The following is a 20,946-nucleotide window of genomic DNA, read 5'->3' on the forward strand; positions in this document are numbered from 1 at the left end:
CAGAAGCGTGGATATGAGAGAGTCGGTTGGAGGCGTCCATGTGGGGGTCAGAAGCCGAGCAGAGGCCAGAGTGGAACACCACTTGAGTCAACCACTTACCCAGCCTTCCTGGCTTAAGTGGTTGACAAATTCCTGCCATATCAACCAAAAACAAACAGCAGGTGCTTACTAAACTAATATCTCTAGGGCCAGAGGGTTAAACACTAGATGAAAGTGAAACACTTCTATCTAAAGAACAGCAATGACCTAATAGGCAAAAGACAATACAGTTTTCAGAAACACAGATAGAACAGGTACTGTATATTTTTGAACCAAATTCTGTCCTTAGCAGTGGGGGCTGTATGTCCACTTAGTCAGTGTGGCTTTGAGGATGGCCAAGTCCCTGATGAATGTCTGTGGGACATCTCCACTTGGAAGTCATGCTACTAATTCACATGCAAGAAAATAAAACCTCCCACCACCCTCACCCTGAAAATCAGCTTTCCTTCCAAATTTCCCTATTTCCAACAGTGATTTCAATCTCCTACCAAAGAAACATTTACTCCAAAATAATCAAGTACTTCAAACTATGTGTTGAGTTGATTAATCTTCCGCTCTCTTTGGTCTTCTAAGGTCTGTCTGTCTATTCCTATGATGTTTCTCTGATCCACTCACTTACACTCCACTTGTGACTCACTTGTCAACACTTATGTCTGGATTACTACAGAAACCTCCAAGGCAGTCTTCACAGCAAACTCTACTGTCCAGCCTCAGCTGCAGCAAAGTCTAAACTTCATAGAATATAGCCTTCAGGTCATTTCTCTTGCCTAAGAATATACAAAGTCTGGATGCAAAGTAAAAATCCAAACCAAGAAGGTTGGGATAAGTTCCTCTCTTACGCGGCCTCATTCTATCTCCTCATTGTTAAAATTAACATCCTGTGCGTGTCTCCTCCCACACCACCAGGCCCATTTCTCCACCTTTTCCTCCTGGGATTTATTCTCTTCACCAAGTATTTCTTCTCCTCTATGTCCAAAGCCAACATTGAAGGGCTATTTCAAAGTCTACGTCGAGACAGACTGCCCTGGCAGCTCTAGTTTCTTCTCTGTTCTCTGTGTCCGTAAGAACCACAGAGGAAACTACTGGATCGTCTTCTAATTAGTTTTACACACACTTCTCCATACCCCAACGAGATAGCAAACACCATGTCCTACCCTGCCTGCTCCATGGCTGGATGCACGGGGTAGTCTGTAACCAAAGGAGAGTGCACAAACGTCCCCCAGGCAAGGAGCGTGCCCGTGCCTTTGCTGCATCAGTAATGACTCGGAAGAGCTGGACTAAAGCTGCACTCCACAGAGACCTGGAGGAACATCTAGTTGAGCAAATCACTTAACAATATGCAGATTATTTAGCAGTAAGACAAGTAGTTCTCAGTAAGTATTTTCCATCCTCTCCACTAGCCATAAGACAATGAGGTTAAAACTGGGGTTCTGGGGACATCAATTACAACTCTGACAGTACCATTAATAATTCATATTTCTCCTAGTTTCTTTTGGAAACTGGCCAATTCCCTTTTTGGTTTTAAGAACCCCTAACGGTCTGTGCTTCAGGTTCCAGAACTGCAAACAGCCAGTTGGTCCATACATACCAAACTCATTCCTTAGTTTCTGGTGCAGTGACTTAGGACCAGTCCAGACACAATACCTGTCTCAACATGAATGTTATTCACAACCATTATATCGCCCTCTCCTCTATACATGAGAGATTGACTTCAACCCACCAAAAGGATAAAGCAGAGACCCAATAAGGTAAGTGACTGGTACACACCCTCTCGTTTTGTACAAGTAGTGGCTCCAAATCAGAGTCAGTTTCAGTGGCCAAAACCCACAGGAGAAGTGAACTTTAAAAACATCGAAGATAAGGAGAAATAAGGTCCTAATGTGCCTCCAGCCTAGAAGGACTGCATTCATGGGGAATTGCTTTGGTTCTCACGGGCTCACAAGCCCCTGGAAAGCAGGTACTGCTCTCTCTCTCTGTTTCTTATTCATTCACCAAACTTGCTGAGCCCCTACCATGTTCTATGCACCACGCTGGACACAGGGGTTGCAAAGAGCAATAAGCCATAATCACTGCCCTCCAAGAACTTGGTCCAGAAGAAGCCGACAACGTTTGGTGCACAGGAGACATTTAAAAACTATTAAATGGGTATTTCCATAAAGAGTTCCTGTAGGTTCCACAAATAATTTTGTGATCAAGCCAAAAAGAACTTTCACTGGAATGAAAACATAACCTGCAGTGGCTTATGTCCGAGAATGACAAAAAAATTTGCTTCAAGAGCTGGTGCTAACAATCCCACACAACATCCAGGTAAAATGGGTTAACTGGCTAAACGTCCTTCTGAATTAGAGAGGTGCTGGGCTAAAACTAGAGGCCTCGAGAGCACGAAGACGTGATGCAGGTTCTGCTGAGCTTTTTAGCAAAGTCCAGCAATTTTTCAACGTCTTGGTTTTCTCATTTGAAAAATGGGCACGATGCAAGACCATGATTTATTCCTCACAGTAAAGAAGTCCTCTGAAAATGTAAAAGTCACATTAAAGTAATGTTCTTCCAAACCTCATCTTGAATTATGAAACATCAGCAGTCTCTGCGCCCAGACATTTGAGAGGGCGTTGTGCCAACGTCCATTAGCGCTGGAATCCACATCGGCGGGACACGTCTTGTATCTTTACTCTCTTCAGTTGAACTACTAAAATCTGATGTCCAACAGGAAAACAGGACGCTCTAATGTGGGACTCTTGCTGCAAACAGCAGGGTAAAATTCTAGTTTGCCTGATACCTCCTCTTTAGAGTGTTTGTTTAAAGAAAGAGCTGGTTTCTGCACCCAAGGTTACTGTGATTCTAGAAATCCTGGAATATGCTTGCTGTGGTGCTCAGCTTTTCAAGGCTTCAGGCAATACTGCAGGTTCTCTGATTCAACAGACACTGACTTGGCAGAACCTGAAAATTCTAGGAGTCTGGATTCATTTGGGGGGAGGGGTGCAGGGGCAGTAAACATTTCTAACTTCAGACTCAAAGAAGCAGCAATATGGAGAAGGAAAGCACAAAAGTCCAGCACCACATGAAAGGTTTTCTCTGTCCAGTGACTAGTGCATTCACTGAACTAACTCAACTCTGCATTTCCCCAATATATGAGCCTGGCCAGAGATGGGAAATAGATGCCATAAACAGGCTTGCGAGGCAACCCTGGAGATAGCCCTTACCCCTCTGCTCCACCAAGGGAGAAACGGAAGGCTACGCTAAGTGAGAGATACAAGGCTAGAGGTCCAGCGTTCCAGATGGTAGCCACTAGCCACAAGTGATTCCTGAGCATTTGATATGTAGCCAGTCCCAATTGAGATGCACTGTCAGGAGAAAATACACACCAGATTTCAGACTTAGTATCAAAAAACACAGAATGTAAAATATCTCAATGTTTTATACTGAGTACATGCTGAAGTAATATTTTGGATACATTGTGTTAAATAAAACATATATTAAAATCAATTTCATCTGTTTCTTTAATTTTTTTAATGTGGCCACTAGGAAATTTTAAGGTACACACGTGGCTCCCATCCATAGCTCTCATATTTTCACTGGACAGTGCCGGTCCAGAACATCCTACTCTCACCGGATCCTTTAAAAGGACAGACCTGAATATATAAAAATGCAGTCAGACTCACAAAGCCAATAACATCATTTTGCACAAGGCAACCTTGACACACGTTGAGAGAAATAAGACTGACTCATGGCTCTTGTCTCACAGAAGATCTATTCTTGGGTCAAACTAAATGCTCTTTTGTAAGGTCTGCCTTAGATAACACCAAGAGGAGCCCTACAGGGTGCTGGTCAGAGCCTGTGTATTGGGGTCAGGCAGACCTGCGTGTGAATACTATCTCTGCCATTTACTAGCTCTGTCACCTCAGGAAAATTAGCTGACATATTAAGACCGATATTTGCTGTAAAAGGATAGTAATATTTCCCCACAGGGCTACCGGGAAGGTTAACGCAGCAAGTGAGGTGAAGAACTTGAGCACCGTACCTATCCAGCACACAGCACTTGGGAATGGTAGCTATGTTAGTAAAATTCAAGCAGTATTACCCGAGCATCTTGCAGAATAATAATGGGAGAGGGCAAAGGAGATAGAACCACTTATCCTGAGGCCTTGAGCCAGGGAATTAAAGCTCAAATTCTCAGCCTCAGTATTTATTCAGCACAGTGCAACACTGCCCTCTAGTGACAAAAATGTGGAGAAGCAGTCAGAGCATGAGGCACGTAAGGAAGAAGAACGTCGATTTTTCTGGGCACCAAGACAGGAAGTTCTCCAGATCAGAGAGATCATATCAAAGAACAATTTTTACTCATGAGTTATCTTTAAAGCAGTGGCATGGAATTGGAAGCGCAATAAGATTACCAAGATTTATTATTAACCCAGAAATTGTCACTTTGCTAATTATACAGTTTCTCAAATAGGAAAACAGTAGTTCTCTTTGGGCATATTAGACATAACACTTCACGAGGAGAAAGCCTGAGTGAGTGCTAAGTTACTAGGATTTATTTCAGTTGGACAACACAGAAAGTTTGAGCTTTGTGGATTGCTCACTTTTTGTGAATGGATTGTAAACCAGATTTGATCACGTTTTGTTTAATGCAACTATCAAGGTCAAACTGAAGGCTGAGCTGTTACACAAGCTTCAGTTCAGTCCTTTGCATTTTTACCTCTTTTCTCCTTGCAGAGCATCTAAGCCAAGATATCAGTACCCTGGGCTGCAGAGAAGACTAAATGAGAGAGACAAGAGAAGTGCTTCGCCCAACCCACAAGCATCAAGAGTTAGCTGCTATTATTTTAATTTTTGTTGTTTCTGTTGTTCCAACTGCCAGAGGCCCACGGAAGAAAAACTATAAGATAAAATAATTCCTTTTGCCTTTTTTCGGTTTGAAAATAAGGCCTACCTAGTTTCATTTCCTGGTGTATCTTTCAGTCAAATTTATCATTTTAAAGCAAGAACATCTGAACGTAGCTTTGAGGTCCCTGAGATTATGATGCTGACTGAAGCCCAGTAATAGTTTCTAATTCAGATACTGATCTTTAATAAGGCACTAAGATGACACTAATCAAAACTTCCTACAAAGACAAGATGTGTTATCATTTTAATCATAAACCTGACATGGTCATTCTGTGAAGTCTCTGTCCACCTTCATTCTCCTCAATTAATTTGGGTGAAAACCCTAATACTTTAAGTTAGAAAGATTTTCTACTAATTTTCCTCATTTAATTTTCATTTTTATTATAGTGATCTCATGTCCAAAGGTTTCTTATTTGATGATTGGTTGGGTTAATATGTGACCCCAAGCCATCCCAGACTGTGAAATATGCTCTCTATTCTCTTGCAGTTCTCATTTCAATATCCTGAAGTCACTTTAACATGCTGAAAAGGAAAAGAAAAAACCGATGCGAAGATAGGTGCTTACTGACATCAGGGGTACATGCTGGAGAAAAGGGGGAGGAAGGTAAGTGCTGGAAGCCCACCTTTAAGGGTCTCGAGTGCCTGATGTGTGGAAGGAAGAATTAGTGCTACACACCTTGTCATGGTATGGTCCTAAGACAATCCAGCCACAGAACGTGTAACCCAGATAGATCATTCCTGCACACGCGCAGAAGCGTAGAACTTTTGGCAATGAGGCTTGCATTGTTAAAATGAGCACCTGAAAAAAATCAACAGGAAGGGGGAAATTAAAAAGTGGCTTACTAGACCCCAAAGGAGAAATGAATCCCAATCCCAGTGGTCCTACCCCATGCCACATGCTTACATTATATGCTTGGAAATAACCCAGGTATCTGATGACTCCAACCCAGACCAACAGTGTAGACGTTCCAAGCAAAATGCTGCACAGATCGTAATTTGTGAGATTCTAAGGAATGAAAAACAGACATGTGAGTAAAATATTCTACTCCACTCAGCTTATTAACCTCACTTTAAATGGACCAGAAAAGGATGGACAGCCTGCCTCTCTGTAGGTGATACTAAGAGTTTTTAAACTGAAGAAGAAAATAGTAACACAAACCCTAAGGTGTTTCTCATTTCCTTGTAGTATTTCAATTGGTTGAACTGATTTTTAATTCAAATAATATCCTGAAGTAGAATTGTACTTACCACTGACCTAGGCATTAAAGAATATAAACTAAGGGTGTTTGTTAAATATCAAACAATACCATTCAGCTACTTTTGAAAGAAAGCTCGAACATGGTGTGCTGACACAGTTCCTGCTCTCAAGGACCTCTAGGTCTAGTTGAGAAGACAAACACTCAAACACAATTCTAATCTAATACGCTAAGTGCAATGAGCCACACAATGCCCAGCTTGTCACAAAGAGCTTCCCATGGGCTTGACCCCAGAGCGGAGCTGGGCCTGGAGGATAGGCTAGGAGAGAGCACTGCAGGTAAGTGGACAAAGGCTGAACAGAGGTCCAGTGCTGAGAGCCAGCAAGATGTCCTAGAGATGAGTACTGATGGCAGAGTGAGAGCTAGAGCGGGAGAGAAAGGCAGAGCCAGATGACAAGAGCCCTGGAGTTCACGCTGAAGGGAGACCACTACATCCCAGAGGCAGAAAGGATTGTAACAACAAGATAGATACTTCCAGAGAAATGACTCTGACAGCTGTATGGATGGATCTGAGGGGTATAAGGCTGAAGGTGGGACACCACTGAGGAGACTGCTGTAGCAGCCCAGGCCAGAGAGGAAGACGCCTGAAGGAAGCCAGAAGGAGTCGGGATGGACAGAGGGAGGTGCTTCAGTGGTCAGGAGGTAGGAGGTAAGATTTGCTGACTGACAGAATACCATGGAGGGGAGAACAGTTGGGTGAAGGAGGAGTCAAGACTTAGTCCTGAGATTAAATCAACTAAGTTACACCAAGTGTCAGGCGCCTAGTAGGCACTCAAATATTCCTGTCCTCACCCCATCCATCAAAGCACCCATCGGTCACAGATGGGCACCACTGGCTCTTGACAGGGTTGATTCATGGGGCAGCTGCTTCTTTTGCAACTTAAAAAAAACAATGAAGCCCACCCAACCAACCAATCTTCTCAAGCTTCAGATCCTATTCTGAAGATGCTGCCGAGTTTCCGGGATTCCTAGGAATATCATCTTCCACGGAACATCAGCTTCCTCATTTTTCCTTCATGAGAAATCAGGTCAAAGGAGGCTTCCACTTTACGGATGTGAGAGAGAGAACACATGAGCATCAAACTAGTCTCCACAAGGATTTTGTATCCTAAAGTAGCTGAGGTCGTGCAGAAGAACAGAAAGAACAAAAGACTTAAAATGGGTTGTCCCTCACCTTTGCTTTAATTTCCATTTTCAATATGGAGCCAATTATTGTCATTAGGTCGCTGATAATCACCAGGACATACCACCCATTGATGAACTCCCATCGGTCGGCGTTACACACATGTCGCTTGTACTTCTCCAGGAAGAAATTTAGAAATCTCTGCAGCAAACATTTTAAAAAGCATTTCTTACAAACCACACTGCCCTCCAGAAGGAGAAGACAAGCGCGAAACAGTGCTCTTGCCTGTAAGATGATTCGGCATCACTACCTTTTCCAACTTGCCGGATCCACTTCCAGGTTGGAGATTATGGCCCACATTGTCCCCATAATCCACCCCAGCTAGAAAGAAGCATCCAAGTGCCTGCTAAGCTAACCCAAACATGAAATGCTCATGCTCTAACTCCAACAGACTCCTGTCATAATGGCTAACACACCGTCCATTCCAAATACTTCACATGTTATCAACTCACTCAACCAGACAACCCGTGAACTAGGCACTATTGGCCCTGTCTTCCAGAGGAAGGAATGGAGGCACAGGGAAGCTAAGCCAGGCTTGGAGCCCAGGCAGTCCAGCTCCAGAGTGTGAGCTTCCAATGTCCCCTACCCCGACTTTGGCAGAACCAGGACCCCAACCTCAAATTCAGAATACCAAGGGACCTGGGGGGCAGGTAAGAAAAGTGAATATTTACAAAACAAGTTGACAAAGGTCAAGAATAAGAAAAATAGAAGGTAGACTATTGCTCCACAAATGGTATTCTGATGGCTTTCTATTCCTCCTGGCCCCAGTCTGCACGGACACACACGCCATAAACCAGAATAAGATTTGTGGAGAGCTGGAGTATATATTCCCAAGAGCCCTGGGGGTAAAAAGGTAAAATGAAACTCAGACGAGAATTTTTAAACTATTTAAAAAATAGAATTAAGTATTTTATGCTTCATTATAACCCATTTGCCATGCCTCCCTGTCAAAATGAACTCTGATTTGAAGATAAAAGAAGAAACCCACACATGCTATTACTCTGTTCTTAAGATAAGCCTGATTTTAAAAGGATCTCATTTATGCTAGCATTCAAAAGCTTCCGAGGTCACCACTGTGCACCTGTGCTTGTTAGCTCGGCTTAAGTAGGATAATTCTCTGATCCTGCCTGTCGTGTGGGAGCCTCCACTCACCCCCACACCGCAGGGTGACTAATGCCTCACAGGAGGGCCATCGCTCAAAGGCATTCAGTCAAGGGCTCCAGAAAGGGCAAGATGACCAGTCAGGGGTCCACTGTTTCGACAAACTGAGGATGGAAGCCAAGAGGGGAGGGGGAACACTCGAACACACTCTTACCTTTCGTAACTTTAGAGCTAGAACAATGGATCTCGTGCACAGAATAAGAGATGCCAAGCAAATCACAATGACAAATGCATCAAACACCAGGATATACTGGGTATTTTTCTGAACTGAGGAACAAAAACAGAATGCAATTGTTAAACACGCCTTACCTGGGAATAATTTCCAAACAAAATGGCAGCCTGGAAAGAAGTTGAAATGATGAAAGCTTAAACATCAGCAACAAATCACACTGCATTCATTCAAAAGTCCACACATAAGGGAAAACATTCCCTGATGTTGAGTTAGTTATACATTTAAGAACATATAAACTCTTAATAAACGTCCTAAAATGTATTTATAAATATTTACTGTAGAACAGAATTCAACAGAAGCTGGTCCATTTGGGCTCCATTCAAAAGAGGCAAAACTACTTGACATATTCTAAGTTCTTTCACATAAAAGCTCAAACATCAAGGTCTCTATCAGTGAGGGAACAAACTAAACAAACAAACAAACTAAAACTCCACCACTGAGAATCCCCATTTCTGCTTCTCAACCTTACTGAGCACTTTCTTAGCAGAGTGCCAGTGCAATGAGCTTCTCCTGCACCTGGAGAAAACAACCCCTAGGCAGAGAAAAGCCTGAGGGCAAGTGTATGGAGGCGAATGAACCTGAGAACTTCTTGGAAATACTGCAAGGATCCCACCAGATGTCACCCTTGCTTCTGTCCCACTTCCCCTCTCTCCTCTTGCCCAGGGCAATCAATTTTCCAGACAGCTTCATAAACAGAAGAAAAACAAATCTATTTCCCAAGCTGGTTTCCAAACTTCAGCTTTTTAAGGCTTTCACACCACATCATTTTGTTTTCCATCTGTCTTCTTCCAGTGACAGAATCTGGTTTCTTAGGACACAGCTCTGGGAGAAATGTACAAATGTCAGTATTTCTACTCAGTGGTCCGTGTGGTTTGTGTTTTTCCTCACTGGCCACGGGGGGTGCCAGAGCTCCTTGCTCTGGCACAGGGAAGAGCAGCTCCCCACGCTCTGAGGAGGCCTGTGGGGAGGAAGGAAACCGGGTTCTGGCAATGTCTGACTAACTCATTCGGTCACAATCACTGTTCCAAACCACATTTCATATGTGACAAAGGTGAGCTTTTTTCACATAAAATAGCTGCAAACTATACTTGGACTTGGAAAATATGCATCTGATCTGTGTGTTTCTGTGGGAGACAGTATGTGCCCGCTGGGGAAGAGTAACCACTTTTTAACGGAAACCAAAACTGTCTATTCTGATCAGAGGCTTGAGCTAGTTACCGGAAAGGGTGAAACCAAAACTTCAGAATCATCAGGACATATTATACAGCTGAAAAGCAACAGTCCACAGATCAAATCCAGTTTAAAACAAATCTAAAATTATTAGGAACCACAGGTATTTCACATTTTATTTTGTTCTAATAATCTGGTCAAAGGCAAATCCAGTTAAACAAAACTTGCAAATTAAAAAATCCTGACCACCCATCATTAACATCATCCCAACCCCTCTGTGAGAGCAGGTTCTGTGTAGCCCATTTTACACTGTGGAGTAAGATGTGTTTTCCGAGTGATGAGTGAGTAAATGACCCAGTGTCCGCTCAGGCTGCTTTCCGGGCTCTGAAGGCCTTCACCTCCCTCCATTGTCAAAGACTCAGCGTACCTTCTCCAAAAGTAATTCCAAGATCTTATTTCCCACTCCGCCGCAGTCAAAATTAGCCTTTGCTTACTTTATCCTCATCCCTTTTGTAGCTCCACCACTTATCCTACCCATGACACATTAGAGAGTCTCCAAGCACGTCAGTCTCCTCACTAAGGAGTTTTCTTTCTTTTCCAGAGTACCTAGCAATGAGGATGTGACAACTCCTGTTCTCAGTGCTTTGCTTTACATACCAATTCATTTAATACTCCACATTCTGGAAGGTAAAGTACTGTTATTACTCTCAGTTTGCAGAGAAAGATACTGAAATAGAGAGGGGTTAAGTAATTTGTCCAAGGTCACAGGTAGAGTAAACAGAACCAAGACCCAAAGCCAGGTAGTCTGACTCCAGAAGCTGTTCTGAACCACTGGGCCACACTGCCCTCAGAGGTGTGTAATCAATATTTACTGAATCGGACAAAAATGCAAGGCTTTGGGGGTCCTCTATATAGAATTGAAGTCTCAAAATGTGGTTTTCTGGAGCTCTTTCTTCCCACTGCCACCCAAATAGAGCATTTAAACACCCTAAATCCCAAAAGAAAATGTTAAAAATCATCCGTAATCCACAATGGGCAAGCATGTAAGATACTTACTAGATCCAGATATGTTCAAGTCTTTACATTCTTCGATGTGAGCATCACTGTCAAAATAGATTTTGATTTTGCCACTGTGAGCTCTATTGTCAAAGGTAATCTGGAGAGACAAAGGTTTGGAGAGTGTGACTTGAGAGATCACCTCCACTTAAAATATCAATGGCATCCCAACAGCATGCTGATCCAAAATGAATTATACTGATGAAAATGTCCTCATCTCCTGATTCTTTCACAGCCTTCTATTATTAACAGAAAATATGGTCCAAAGGGTGAATCTGCATTCGGGTTCAGAGAAATCTTAGACCAAAAACATAACCAGTTCCAGGAACAAAAATGAGAATTCATCAGCCTTTGACAAGAGAACACAACCACAGTGATCTTGGTTATTACACTGAATGGAATTTAAAGCATTTGCTTCAATTTATCCTTTGAGTATGAAAGTCTAGGATTTTACTAGGCTGGAAATTCTTTTTCTTTTTTCTAAAGATTTTATTTTTCCTTTTTCTCCCAAAGTCCCCAGGTACATAGTTGCATATATTTAATTGTGGGTCCTTCCAGCCATGGCACACGGGACACTGCCCCAGCATGGCCCGATGAGCGGCTCCATGTCCGCGCCCAGGATTCCAACTAGCGAAACCCTGGGCCGCTGAAGCAAAGCATGCGAACCCAACCACTCGGTCATGGGGCCGGCCCCTGGAAATTCTTTTCCTATTTGCTTCAAGTGCTACATATAATGCTTTCAGAAATGACAAGCATTACTCCGAGGCTGCAGGCTGAATTTAAGATTTCCAAATGCCCTCAATCTTCCACATTGTTTCAATCATTCGAAGTGGAAGTGATAGATGCTGAGTATTTTAGGCTTTGAGAGAAGTATTTTAGGGGCTTTCCTGGGGGAAAATGAGACCTCAGCACCGAGCGGCGGGGTTAGTGGCGGTTTAGTCATAGGCGTTAAGTATAGAAATGAGGCCTGTGTGGTTTAACTCTTGAACCTCTGGTTTGGTCACAGCGACATTCCTGCATCACACAGCGTGTGGCTTGTGTTTAGAGATGCTCAGTGCTTGTGGATTTCATCATAGATCACCTGCACATGCGGCTCTCCAAGCCCTTTGCCTGTGAAGTTCACAAAAGTGAGCAGTCTCTTCCACACACGCCCCCTCGCAAAAGCAAGGAAGCCACAGTGGACCCTCTACAGATGGGCCTCCAGATCCAGGGGGCAGTCTCTGCCTCGAGGTTTCAAAACATCTGCTACAACATTTGCAAGACCTTCCTTCGAAAGTGAGAAAAACATTGTAGACACTTAAAACACTTATCATAAACTTTTTTTCTAATGTGTTAGGAGAGCAGGAGGTCAAAGCCAATTTTGAAAACCCCTCTTTTCATCCCAGAAATCTAGTTTTAAAACGTTGGAAAGAGCCTGCTTCATTTTCAGAGGTAATGGTCTCTGGATCAACAATGCTATAGAAATGTCACTAAAACTGTTTTAAACACAACTGCACATCTACAGGCTGATGTGTTTTATACTCCACATCTACAGAAGGAGAAGAGAAACATAATAAAAGGGGGCTTAGTAACAGACACTTGCCGTATTCTGAAAGATGTAACAGTCCGGTAACTCTCGGAAGTGAATCGTCTGTAGATCAATGCCTTTAAGGTGAAAGGAGATTTCAACTTGTAAGAGCCTGAATAAAAAATATTACAAGGTATAAATTGTCACAGTCTTATACCATCCTACTCTGCTTTCCCCATCCCTGTCTCCTGGAAAATAAGACTTAAAAACATTTACCGATAAAATTCCAGTCTGAAGAATGATGAGTTCTTCCAGTCCTGAGGGTTCTTGGAGAGGGCCTGAAGGTCTATGTGGAGACAGTCTAAGGCAATGAAAGAAAACAGTGATGGTTTCAGGCAAGGATCAGATGCTGAAACTACTGGGCCAAAGAGCGATGAGGAGCAGGATACTTACAAATTGCCAAAGGATCTCCCAACAGAATATTTGCTATTCACAACAGGAAGCCCAGGAACTTTACAGTGGAGAACCCAGCAGATACCACCCTAACCAAGTGACCAGAGTTAACATCACCAGTAATGAGATAAACAGACATCATGTACCTCCTGAAATAACGTACCACTTGAGTGGTATTCCTGCCCAAAATGCATAGCCTCAATGTAGTTATAAAGAAACAGAAAAACCCAAGTGAGGGACATTCTACTCTCCAAAAATGTCAAGGACATTAAAAGAAACAAAGTCAAGGAATTTATTTTGCTCCAGATTAAATGAGACTAAAGAGACATGATAACTAAACGCAATATGGGATCCTGGACTGGGGAGGCTAGGAGCATTTCTTTTGCTATAAACATTAGGACAACTGATGAAAAGTGAATAGGATTTGTAGACTGTAGTATTGCAGTGTTCATTCATGCTCTTGAGCACGTGCAGTAGTTATGTAGGAGAATGCTCTTGTTTCGGGGAGATGCACACTCAACGATTTAGAGGCAAAGAGAGAGCGTGTCTGCACCTCGTTCTCACACAGTTCAGGAGAAATGTGTATACTGGGAAGGACAGAGCAAATGTGGTAAAACGTAAGCATTTAGGAAATGGAGGGTATACGAGGAAATCTTTCTGCTACTTTGCAACTTTTCTGTTAAGTCTGACACTTTTTCAAAATAAAAAATAAAGAAAAGGAAAGGAGTTTAAGTTATACGCAAGTAAAAACAAATTATGAGCTGTAAACTATAAAAGAATGATTCAAGAGTCTTGTCTAAAAATTAGTCTCATGACTGTGCAGCCCAACACCTTGGCAGGACTCCGAGGAAGTCTAGAGACCGTGAAAGCCTTTTGTGGTCAACGCCTTTCCAGGTCACAGAGCCCTGATGACAGAACTGGTGTGAGGCCAGCCTCGCTCGTCCAGGCTGTGCTGCCCTTGAAATGGAAAAGTCAGGGCCTGCTGCAGTGCCTGACACTCAGTGGGTGCTCGAGAATCTGGGTGACTCAATGGCTATTTCTTTGAGACTCTTGTCCCACAGTTGCAGCTCAACCAGAGGATCAGGCCTTGGAGAGCAGGAGCATAACTATGCTGTGTGTTGTTAAACACCACTGCCTAGCACACAGCTGGCACGCAAAACATGTAAGACACACCTACATTAGCTAAAAACTAGGTGTTCCTGGGCCAAAAACGAGGACATGGAGCTGAATGGACAACTCCACAGGCACATTATTGAAGAAAGGCAGGTGTCAGAAGGGGTGCCTCTGTGTGTTTGGCAAATGGACTGTTAATGTCAAGAAACAACTCAAGGTTGGTTTTCCTGACTGGACCTTGACTGGTAAAGTGAGGGATTTTAACTGAAAGAAACTCGTTTTCTACAGAAAAAGACTGAAAATGATAAAAATAGCAAAGACACACAGGGCACTTACTCTCTGCCAGGCACTGTGCAACCGCCTTTATATGCTCTCTCACTTAACATATTGTCCTGTTTAATCCCCAAAGCAACCTTGTGAGATGGGCACTATTGTTGCCATTTTACAGATGGACAAACCAAGGCATGGAGAGGCCAAGAAAATTCCTCAAGGTCACACAGCTAGGTGGTGGCAAACCAGAATTTAAATCCACACGTGCTCAGTTCCAGCCTGAGCTCTTCACCAGTACACTGATGAGGCTGACCTCTGGGCGCCTATTTCACAACATCAAAAGATCCAGGCTCCCTACCCTACTCATTCATTTATTCAGTAAATATTTGCTGAGAGCTTTTATGGGCTCATTGTGGTAGGCACTGAAGGTAAAGCAGTGAACCAGACAGACAAGGTGTGGAGCTCACACTGCAGTCTCAGAAATAAACCAAGAGTGAAAAATACATACAAGATGATTTCACAGTGGGAGAAGTACTTTGAAGATGGAGTGAAGGGATGGAGGACAGCTGGGCAGGGAGGCTGTACCTGGGGACGGGGGCTGGGGAAGGGCTCTCAGGGCTGGGGTGTTTGCACTGACACCTGAGGGAGGAGAGAGAAGTAGCTGTGGATAGATCCAGAGTGAGTGCTCCAGTGGAGCAAAGGCAGGCAAGAGCGAGCTCAGCTTGTTCATCAAACAAGGATGCTAGGACAGGGAAATGGCGGCAGGGCAAGGGGCTTGGAGAGGCAGGGGGTGACCAGCTCCTCTAGGGACTTGTGGGGTTTACTCCAAATGGAATGGGAGGGAAGCCGCTCACGGATTTTAAGCTAGGGATGATATGACCCGACTTACAAAAAATATCATTCCGGTCACTGTGGGGCAGGGCAGGGGTGGAGGAGTCAAGACTAGAAGGAGGGAGACCAGTCTTAACAAGAGGTGGCAGTGGCTTGGACTACAGCAGTGGCAATAGCAATGGAGAAATCAACAAATTCAAATTCGGGGCTTGAGCAGCTGGGGATATTATAGCAGGATATGAAAATATTGGTATTGTTTTCTGAGATGGGGAAGACTAAGAAGAAAGAGGTTGAGCCAGGGGTCGGGAGGGGGGAGGTTTGAAATGTTCTGTTTTGGACATGGCAGGTTTGAAATCGCTATGAGACATCACAGAGCGCTTGTCAAGCAGCCAAGTGAATACAGGAATCCAGAGTTCAGAGAGGAATTCAGCTCAGAGGTGTAAATCTGGGTGCAGAGAGGAGGGGCTGGACTTCTCAGAAGCTGAAAGCAGGGAGCCCCGGTGCTCAGGTGAGGCCTTAACTGTGGCCTCGCTCTGTGTTCTTTTGTAATACGAGGGTGAAAGGCAGTGGAGGGAAGCCGTGCCGGGAGCTTTGAAGACCTGGTGGCAAGATGAGCGTGTTCTGCTCTGGCACGCTTCTCCAGGAGGCATCAGCTGCCAGGGCACTGGGCGCAGGTGGGGAAGACCCTAGGGACGGCTGAGAGGAGCCAGGTGGGACAGAAGGGAGAGGCGAGTGCCTCTCCAGCTTTTGTAAGGGAGGGACGCTGATGGCCAGAGGTATCTAAGCCGGGAACAGGAGACACTGACGGCAGGTGGCAAGGGACAGTGGAAACTGGGTGAAGTCAGTAACAGAGAGGTCTGTGCACAGCCAAAGGCTTCATTCAGCTGGAGAGCACTGAACCAGGCCTCCAAAGTTTGTTAGGGCACATGAAGCACTTAGGGATCTGATTAAGATGCAAATTGGGATTCAGTATCTCCAGGGTGGGCCTGAGAGCCTGCATTTCTCACAAGCTCCCAGGTGATGCTCGTGTTACTGGACTTGAGTAGCAAAGCCCTACTATCACTAAATATTATATAACCTTGGCTCAGTCACCCAACTTGACTGAGCTCCAGTTTCTCAACTGCAAAATGAAGGCCAAACTGACGATATTTAAGGTCCTTCTACCTCTAACATTCTTATTCTAAGGTGACAACCAAAAAAAAAACCACATTTGAACTAAACTGATCTGAGTAAATGACTAAATTCTTCGCCTGTATTTCATTCTCAATGTTTATTTTCTTCCCTTTTAAATGTCTCTAAAACAGATGAGTCTTTAAAAAAAAATTGATAGCATCTTAGATTCAGAGAAATATGACAGCATTTTTTCATTTTACACTATCTGAAAATTTGCCTTATAAAAGTCTATTTGGTTATTCAAATTTTGCAATTGTAATTATAGAGTTACACTTTATCTAAATACACATTCAGAACTCTCTAAAGTCTGGCTGCCCTTATGCTACAGTCATTGCTAATAAGGCCACCAAGCACCTGGTGGCAGCAAAACCTAAGAACTGAGATTTTTTTGAAAAGGATGGCAAAAGCCCTAAGCAAGACATCAAACCTCAGACAAAACAAAGCGATATTCGAGTAGCAGCCTCATCATTCAAATGAATTTCATTTATGGGGCAGACTACTCCAGCAAAGGAGACAAAAGGAGGGGGATTAGCTGTGTTCTGAAAACAACGGGGAAAATGATGAAATGGTCATAATGTCTCATGCTAAGGACATGTGGAAAGGAGAACATTAGAAATTCAAAATCTGTGTTAAAGAAAATGAAACACTGTATTAGAATGACAGCCGTCTAAATGTTATGAGAAAAAAAAAAGGGCGGGGGTTGTTTTTTTTAACAAAAACAAAGAGTCCCCCCATGAGGCTAAATGGTAAAGCTCCAGGTCCAGAGGCAGGAGCGGGAGGATATGCCCAGAGCACGAAGTGAGGGAAACCCTGAGCTACACAATCAACCGTGCAACTAAACGTAAACCCAGTGGGAAGTGGGCATGCAGAAAGATCTCTGCATTTAACACACCGAAGGATGCTTCTCTCAATAGTAAAGAAAATGCGCAGTTCATGAATAGGTAATCAGAACAGCTTCTGCTAATTCACCTACTTAAACTGTAATGCCACACCAATGAAGTCAAGCTCAATTCCTGTTTCTATCCTCTTCAGGCTTCCTGCAATGCCTCCAAGAAAAGGAAGTCTAAAATCCAGTATCAACTATTTTAAGAATATTCTTTACATCTTTTGACTAGACATGTCAAAATGTTCTCTTTGACAAGTTATACTTAACAAGTCAAAAAATACAATTAACTTGCTTAAGCCATCTCTCTTAAAAAAGTCAAATTAATAAACATCTTCTCTCTATTTAGTTAAAAAGATTCCATATTCTGATAGAAAGGAAATGAACAAAGGCATCACTGTCCAATGGTCAGGGAATAAATCCTGCTTTCTGGCACTGCCTGTCCTATGTAGCCACAGATATTGACTTTGGCCACATTTCTTTAATTGATTTTCCAAGAAAAATCAATTGAGGAAAACAACATATGAATCACCGGAAAATAGTCATATGATGCATCAGATTGAGTCGCACCTTTTTAAGAGGCCAAGTGGCCCGTGGCTTACTTGAAGCAGAGGGTCACCACACAAGCTTTCAGCTCCACCTATGGGACACTCTGGGCACTTTTAAATTCTTAATAGAACAGCAGAAAACAATTCTACTCAATTGGATGTTAACTTTTTGCCAAGTGATATCCTCAAAGAGAAAATGAGTTGCTTATCACAATTCACCTTTGAAGATTATTAACATATTCTACAAGTAACAGAACGCCTGAGGAGGAGCACAGCTGACAGCCTCAGGAAGCAGATTCGGTGTGAAACAGCTTTAGCCCCTGCAGGCTGGCTCCCACAGAGATCCCAGGATAGCAGAAGCCTGCAGGGCAGTAAGACATGTGACATTGCAAGGCTCCTGGCCACAGGACCAAGCCACTGACACCTAGATAGTTTCTGAAAGCGACCAGGGCCCCTGTTGGTGCTGGCTTATGGGCTGCTTCTTTCAGAGTCAAGAGCAGGGGATATGTTTACTCCTAAAGAGATTCTAAGCAGGCAGCCTGTGGAAACAGAGTTAGGACCTCCATCTCATAGGTGTGTTCTCCTATTGTGTTACTGAGGCACCTTAAATTTGGATTACAGGAAATATAGTCAAATGAACTGTGTGACACGCTCATTTTAATAAAACCATTCCAAATTTAAACTGCTACTCAGACTCCCACTTCTGAACTGTTAGCTACTTGAGGAGCCATGACTAATTAATCTTTGCAACCCCAGTACATGAAACAGTGAGTGCCTTGGGCACGGCAGATGTACACCAGAGGTTTGTTGAATGAATGATAAAATCCCTAGAGCCTTAAGTCAAAAACTTTACATATTGTGTGCTTTTAAATTCTTAATAGAACAGCAGAAAACAATTCTACTCAATTGGATGTTAACTTTTTGCCAAGTGATATCCTCAAAGAGAAAATGAGTTGCTTATCACAATTCACCTTTGAAGATTATTAACATATTCTACAAATAATAAAGAGTATAAAGCATTTGGACACACATTATTTCGGTTAATAAATATAGACTTTTCTTTTTCCAAAAAGTCAAATTGCCCCCTCATAGAGGGAAAAACCTAACAAAACAGGAAACACCTGTGCATTTACCCCAAAATCAACAATCTTGTGTTGTACCAAAGAGATCCACGAATGCTCCGTGGTCCTGTCACGATGGACCCTCGGTTTCCTGAGCCGAAGCCCTTTGCAGGCAAATGGTAAAAGCCACAAGTAGGTTAGCTGTCACGAAAGCACAGCTGTTTGTTCCATCTGGGTTGCCAGCACATGAGGGCATTCTTGCTCTTACCACAGTCGACGATAGAGGCATATAAGGAAATTATCACTCCATTACCTCTTTCAGTGTCACTGTCAATATTCAGCGTCTCATTAGAAGGAAACATGCTCCCTTTCTTGTAATGCTGCTTACAGACTTTTAAGCCAATTCTATTGTCTTCATTTTCTCCATAACCAAGGGTCCCCAGGGATATGTTCTTTAGATGATGATACTATTAAAAATAGATAAAAACACTTATGAGCTTTAAGAGTTTCATCAGAAGTTATAGAATACACTTTAAGCTCTCTTTTTTCTTGTGAGGAAGACTGGCCCTGAGCTAACCTCTGTTGCCAGTCTTCCTCGTTTTGCTTGAGTAAGATTGTTGCTGAGCTAACATCCATGCCAGTCTTCCTCTGTTTTGTGTGGGATGCTGCCACAGCACAGCTTGACAAGCGGTGCTAGGTCTGTGCCCAGGATCTGAACCCGCGAACCCTGGGCCGCCAAAGCAGAGTGTGCAAACTTAACCACTTTGCCACTGGGACAGCCCCTCGCTTTTAGCTCTTTTTTCTTGTTTATCTCATATCCTTCAACAGAACTCCCTGATGTAAAATATCACAAGGCAATTTTCTCGAGTTGGACAGAAACACACTTACAGAACTCAAAACTGAAGTAAACGTGCTGACGTAGACTCCAGCCTCATTCAGCCAAAGCCTATTGCTGACCTTATAGCAGACACTGTCCCTTGCCCCCACCCCTCACCTTCCAAAGCCACACTGACCTCCAGACAGTTCCCGAAGCTTGTCAGGCCTCAGGTCTTGATTCAGGTCTTGATTCCACATCAGCAAGGCCTTCCCTTTCCACCCAATGCAAATTGCCAACATCCATGGGCAGTGCACAGGCAGCACCAGGCACTCCCAGTCCTCGCCCTGCCTTATTCCACAGCAGCCATCACTTCCGGACATGCCCCTGCAGACCCAAGCCCTCCACACCCCCAGCTTGCATTCGCATGACTCACGTTAGCTCATATTAACTCACATTCACACGATGTGACCATTCGCCTCTCTGCACTAACAGGGCTCAACTAGCCCCATCTTCATAACATGACTTTATTATTCCAGGAAACTTTTGCCCAGGAACATGAAAGTTGCAAATAACGGTATTGTTTATTTCAGGAACATCCAAAAAGCTCATTTAAACAGATAACCACTTTGAAGATTTAGTCTAACAACTCCAAGACTCTTTGAAACCACTCTCCCCACAAACCCTCACTTGTGTGTCCACCAGTCCTAAACTATTATCTCACGATCTTTACCCAATTCTAATCGAGCACCCCTCACATTGAAAGACCTGCCTTAAAACAGACTTCAGAACTATATCTGGATTTTGCCCTCTCCACCGAAGGAACCGCGGGGAATGGTCAAGGAGCAGCTCCCTGACTGCTATCAGCAGTAAGCTCAGTATTGCTTATCAACTTGTTTTTTTGGTGGTGTTTTCAGGGAGTCAGCATTCAGTACTATACATCTCACTTCTTTCCACTGGCCTGGCTCTCCCCTCCAGAATTCAGTTCTATAAGAACAGGGTTTTTGTCTGTTTCATTCACACTATATCTCCAATGTCTAGAACAGTAGCTGGTACATACTAGGGACCCAAGTATTTATTGAATGAATGAATGAAAGAGAAAAAATAACAATTTCTCTCCCCTAAATGCTTTCTTTAGGCCCATCAATCTGGTTTCTCAATACCTGCCTATATCGAGATCCTACTCAATATTCTTAAGATTCGGCTAGGCTCATAACTGCTAAGACATCAAAATTGAGACTACAATCTTAGATTTGGCATCTCATTCATCAAATCTTCTGAGATTATAAATCTCCTCTTGGCTATTTGATCT

The 20,946-nt window shown here is 43.3% G+C and overlaps 1 protein-coding gene across 3 annotated transcripts in view; it reads right to left on the minus strand.

Annotated features, from left to right (window-relative positions):
* MCOLN2 (mucolipin TRP cation channel 2) overlaps nucleotides 1-20,946 on the minus strand; it is a 49,589-nt gene that overhangs the window by 5,367 nt on the left and 23,276 nt on the right. For all 3 annotated transcript variants that reach the window (XM_046645038.1, XM_046645037.1, XM_046645039.1), the window contains exons 4-11: nucleotides 19,134-19,287; nucleotides 12,765-12,849; nucleotides 12,564-12,660; nucleotides 10,982-11,081; nucleotides 8,678-8,790; nucleotides 7,354-7,503; nucleotides 5,828-5,929; nucleotides 5,600-5,722 (exon numbers count right to left, since the gene is read on the minus strand). In XM_046645038.1, coding sequence (XP_046500994.1) covers nucleotides 5,600-5,722; nucleotides 5,828-5,929; nucleotides 7,354-7,503; nucleotides 8,678-8,790; nucleotides 10,982-11,081; nucleotides 12,564-12,660; nucleotides 12,765-12,849; nucleotides 19,134-19,287 — 924 coding nt within the window. The remainder of the gene's footprint in view (nucleotides 1-5,599; nucleotides 5,723-5,827; nucleotides 5,930-7,353; nucleotides 7,504-8,677; nucleotides 8,791-10,981; nucleotides 11,082-12,563; nucleotides 12,661-12,764; nucleotides 12,850-19,133; nucleotides 19,288-20,946) is intronic.

The sequence above is a fragment of the Equus quagga genome, chromosome 18 (assembly GCF_021613505.1).
Source record: "Equus quagga isolate Etosha38 chromosome 18, UCLA_HA_Equagga_1.0, whole genome shotgun sequence".
NCBI classification, from domain to species: domain Eukaryota; kingdom Metazoa; phylum Chordata; class Mammalia; order Perissodactyla; family Equidae; genus Equus; species Equus quagga.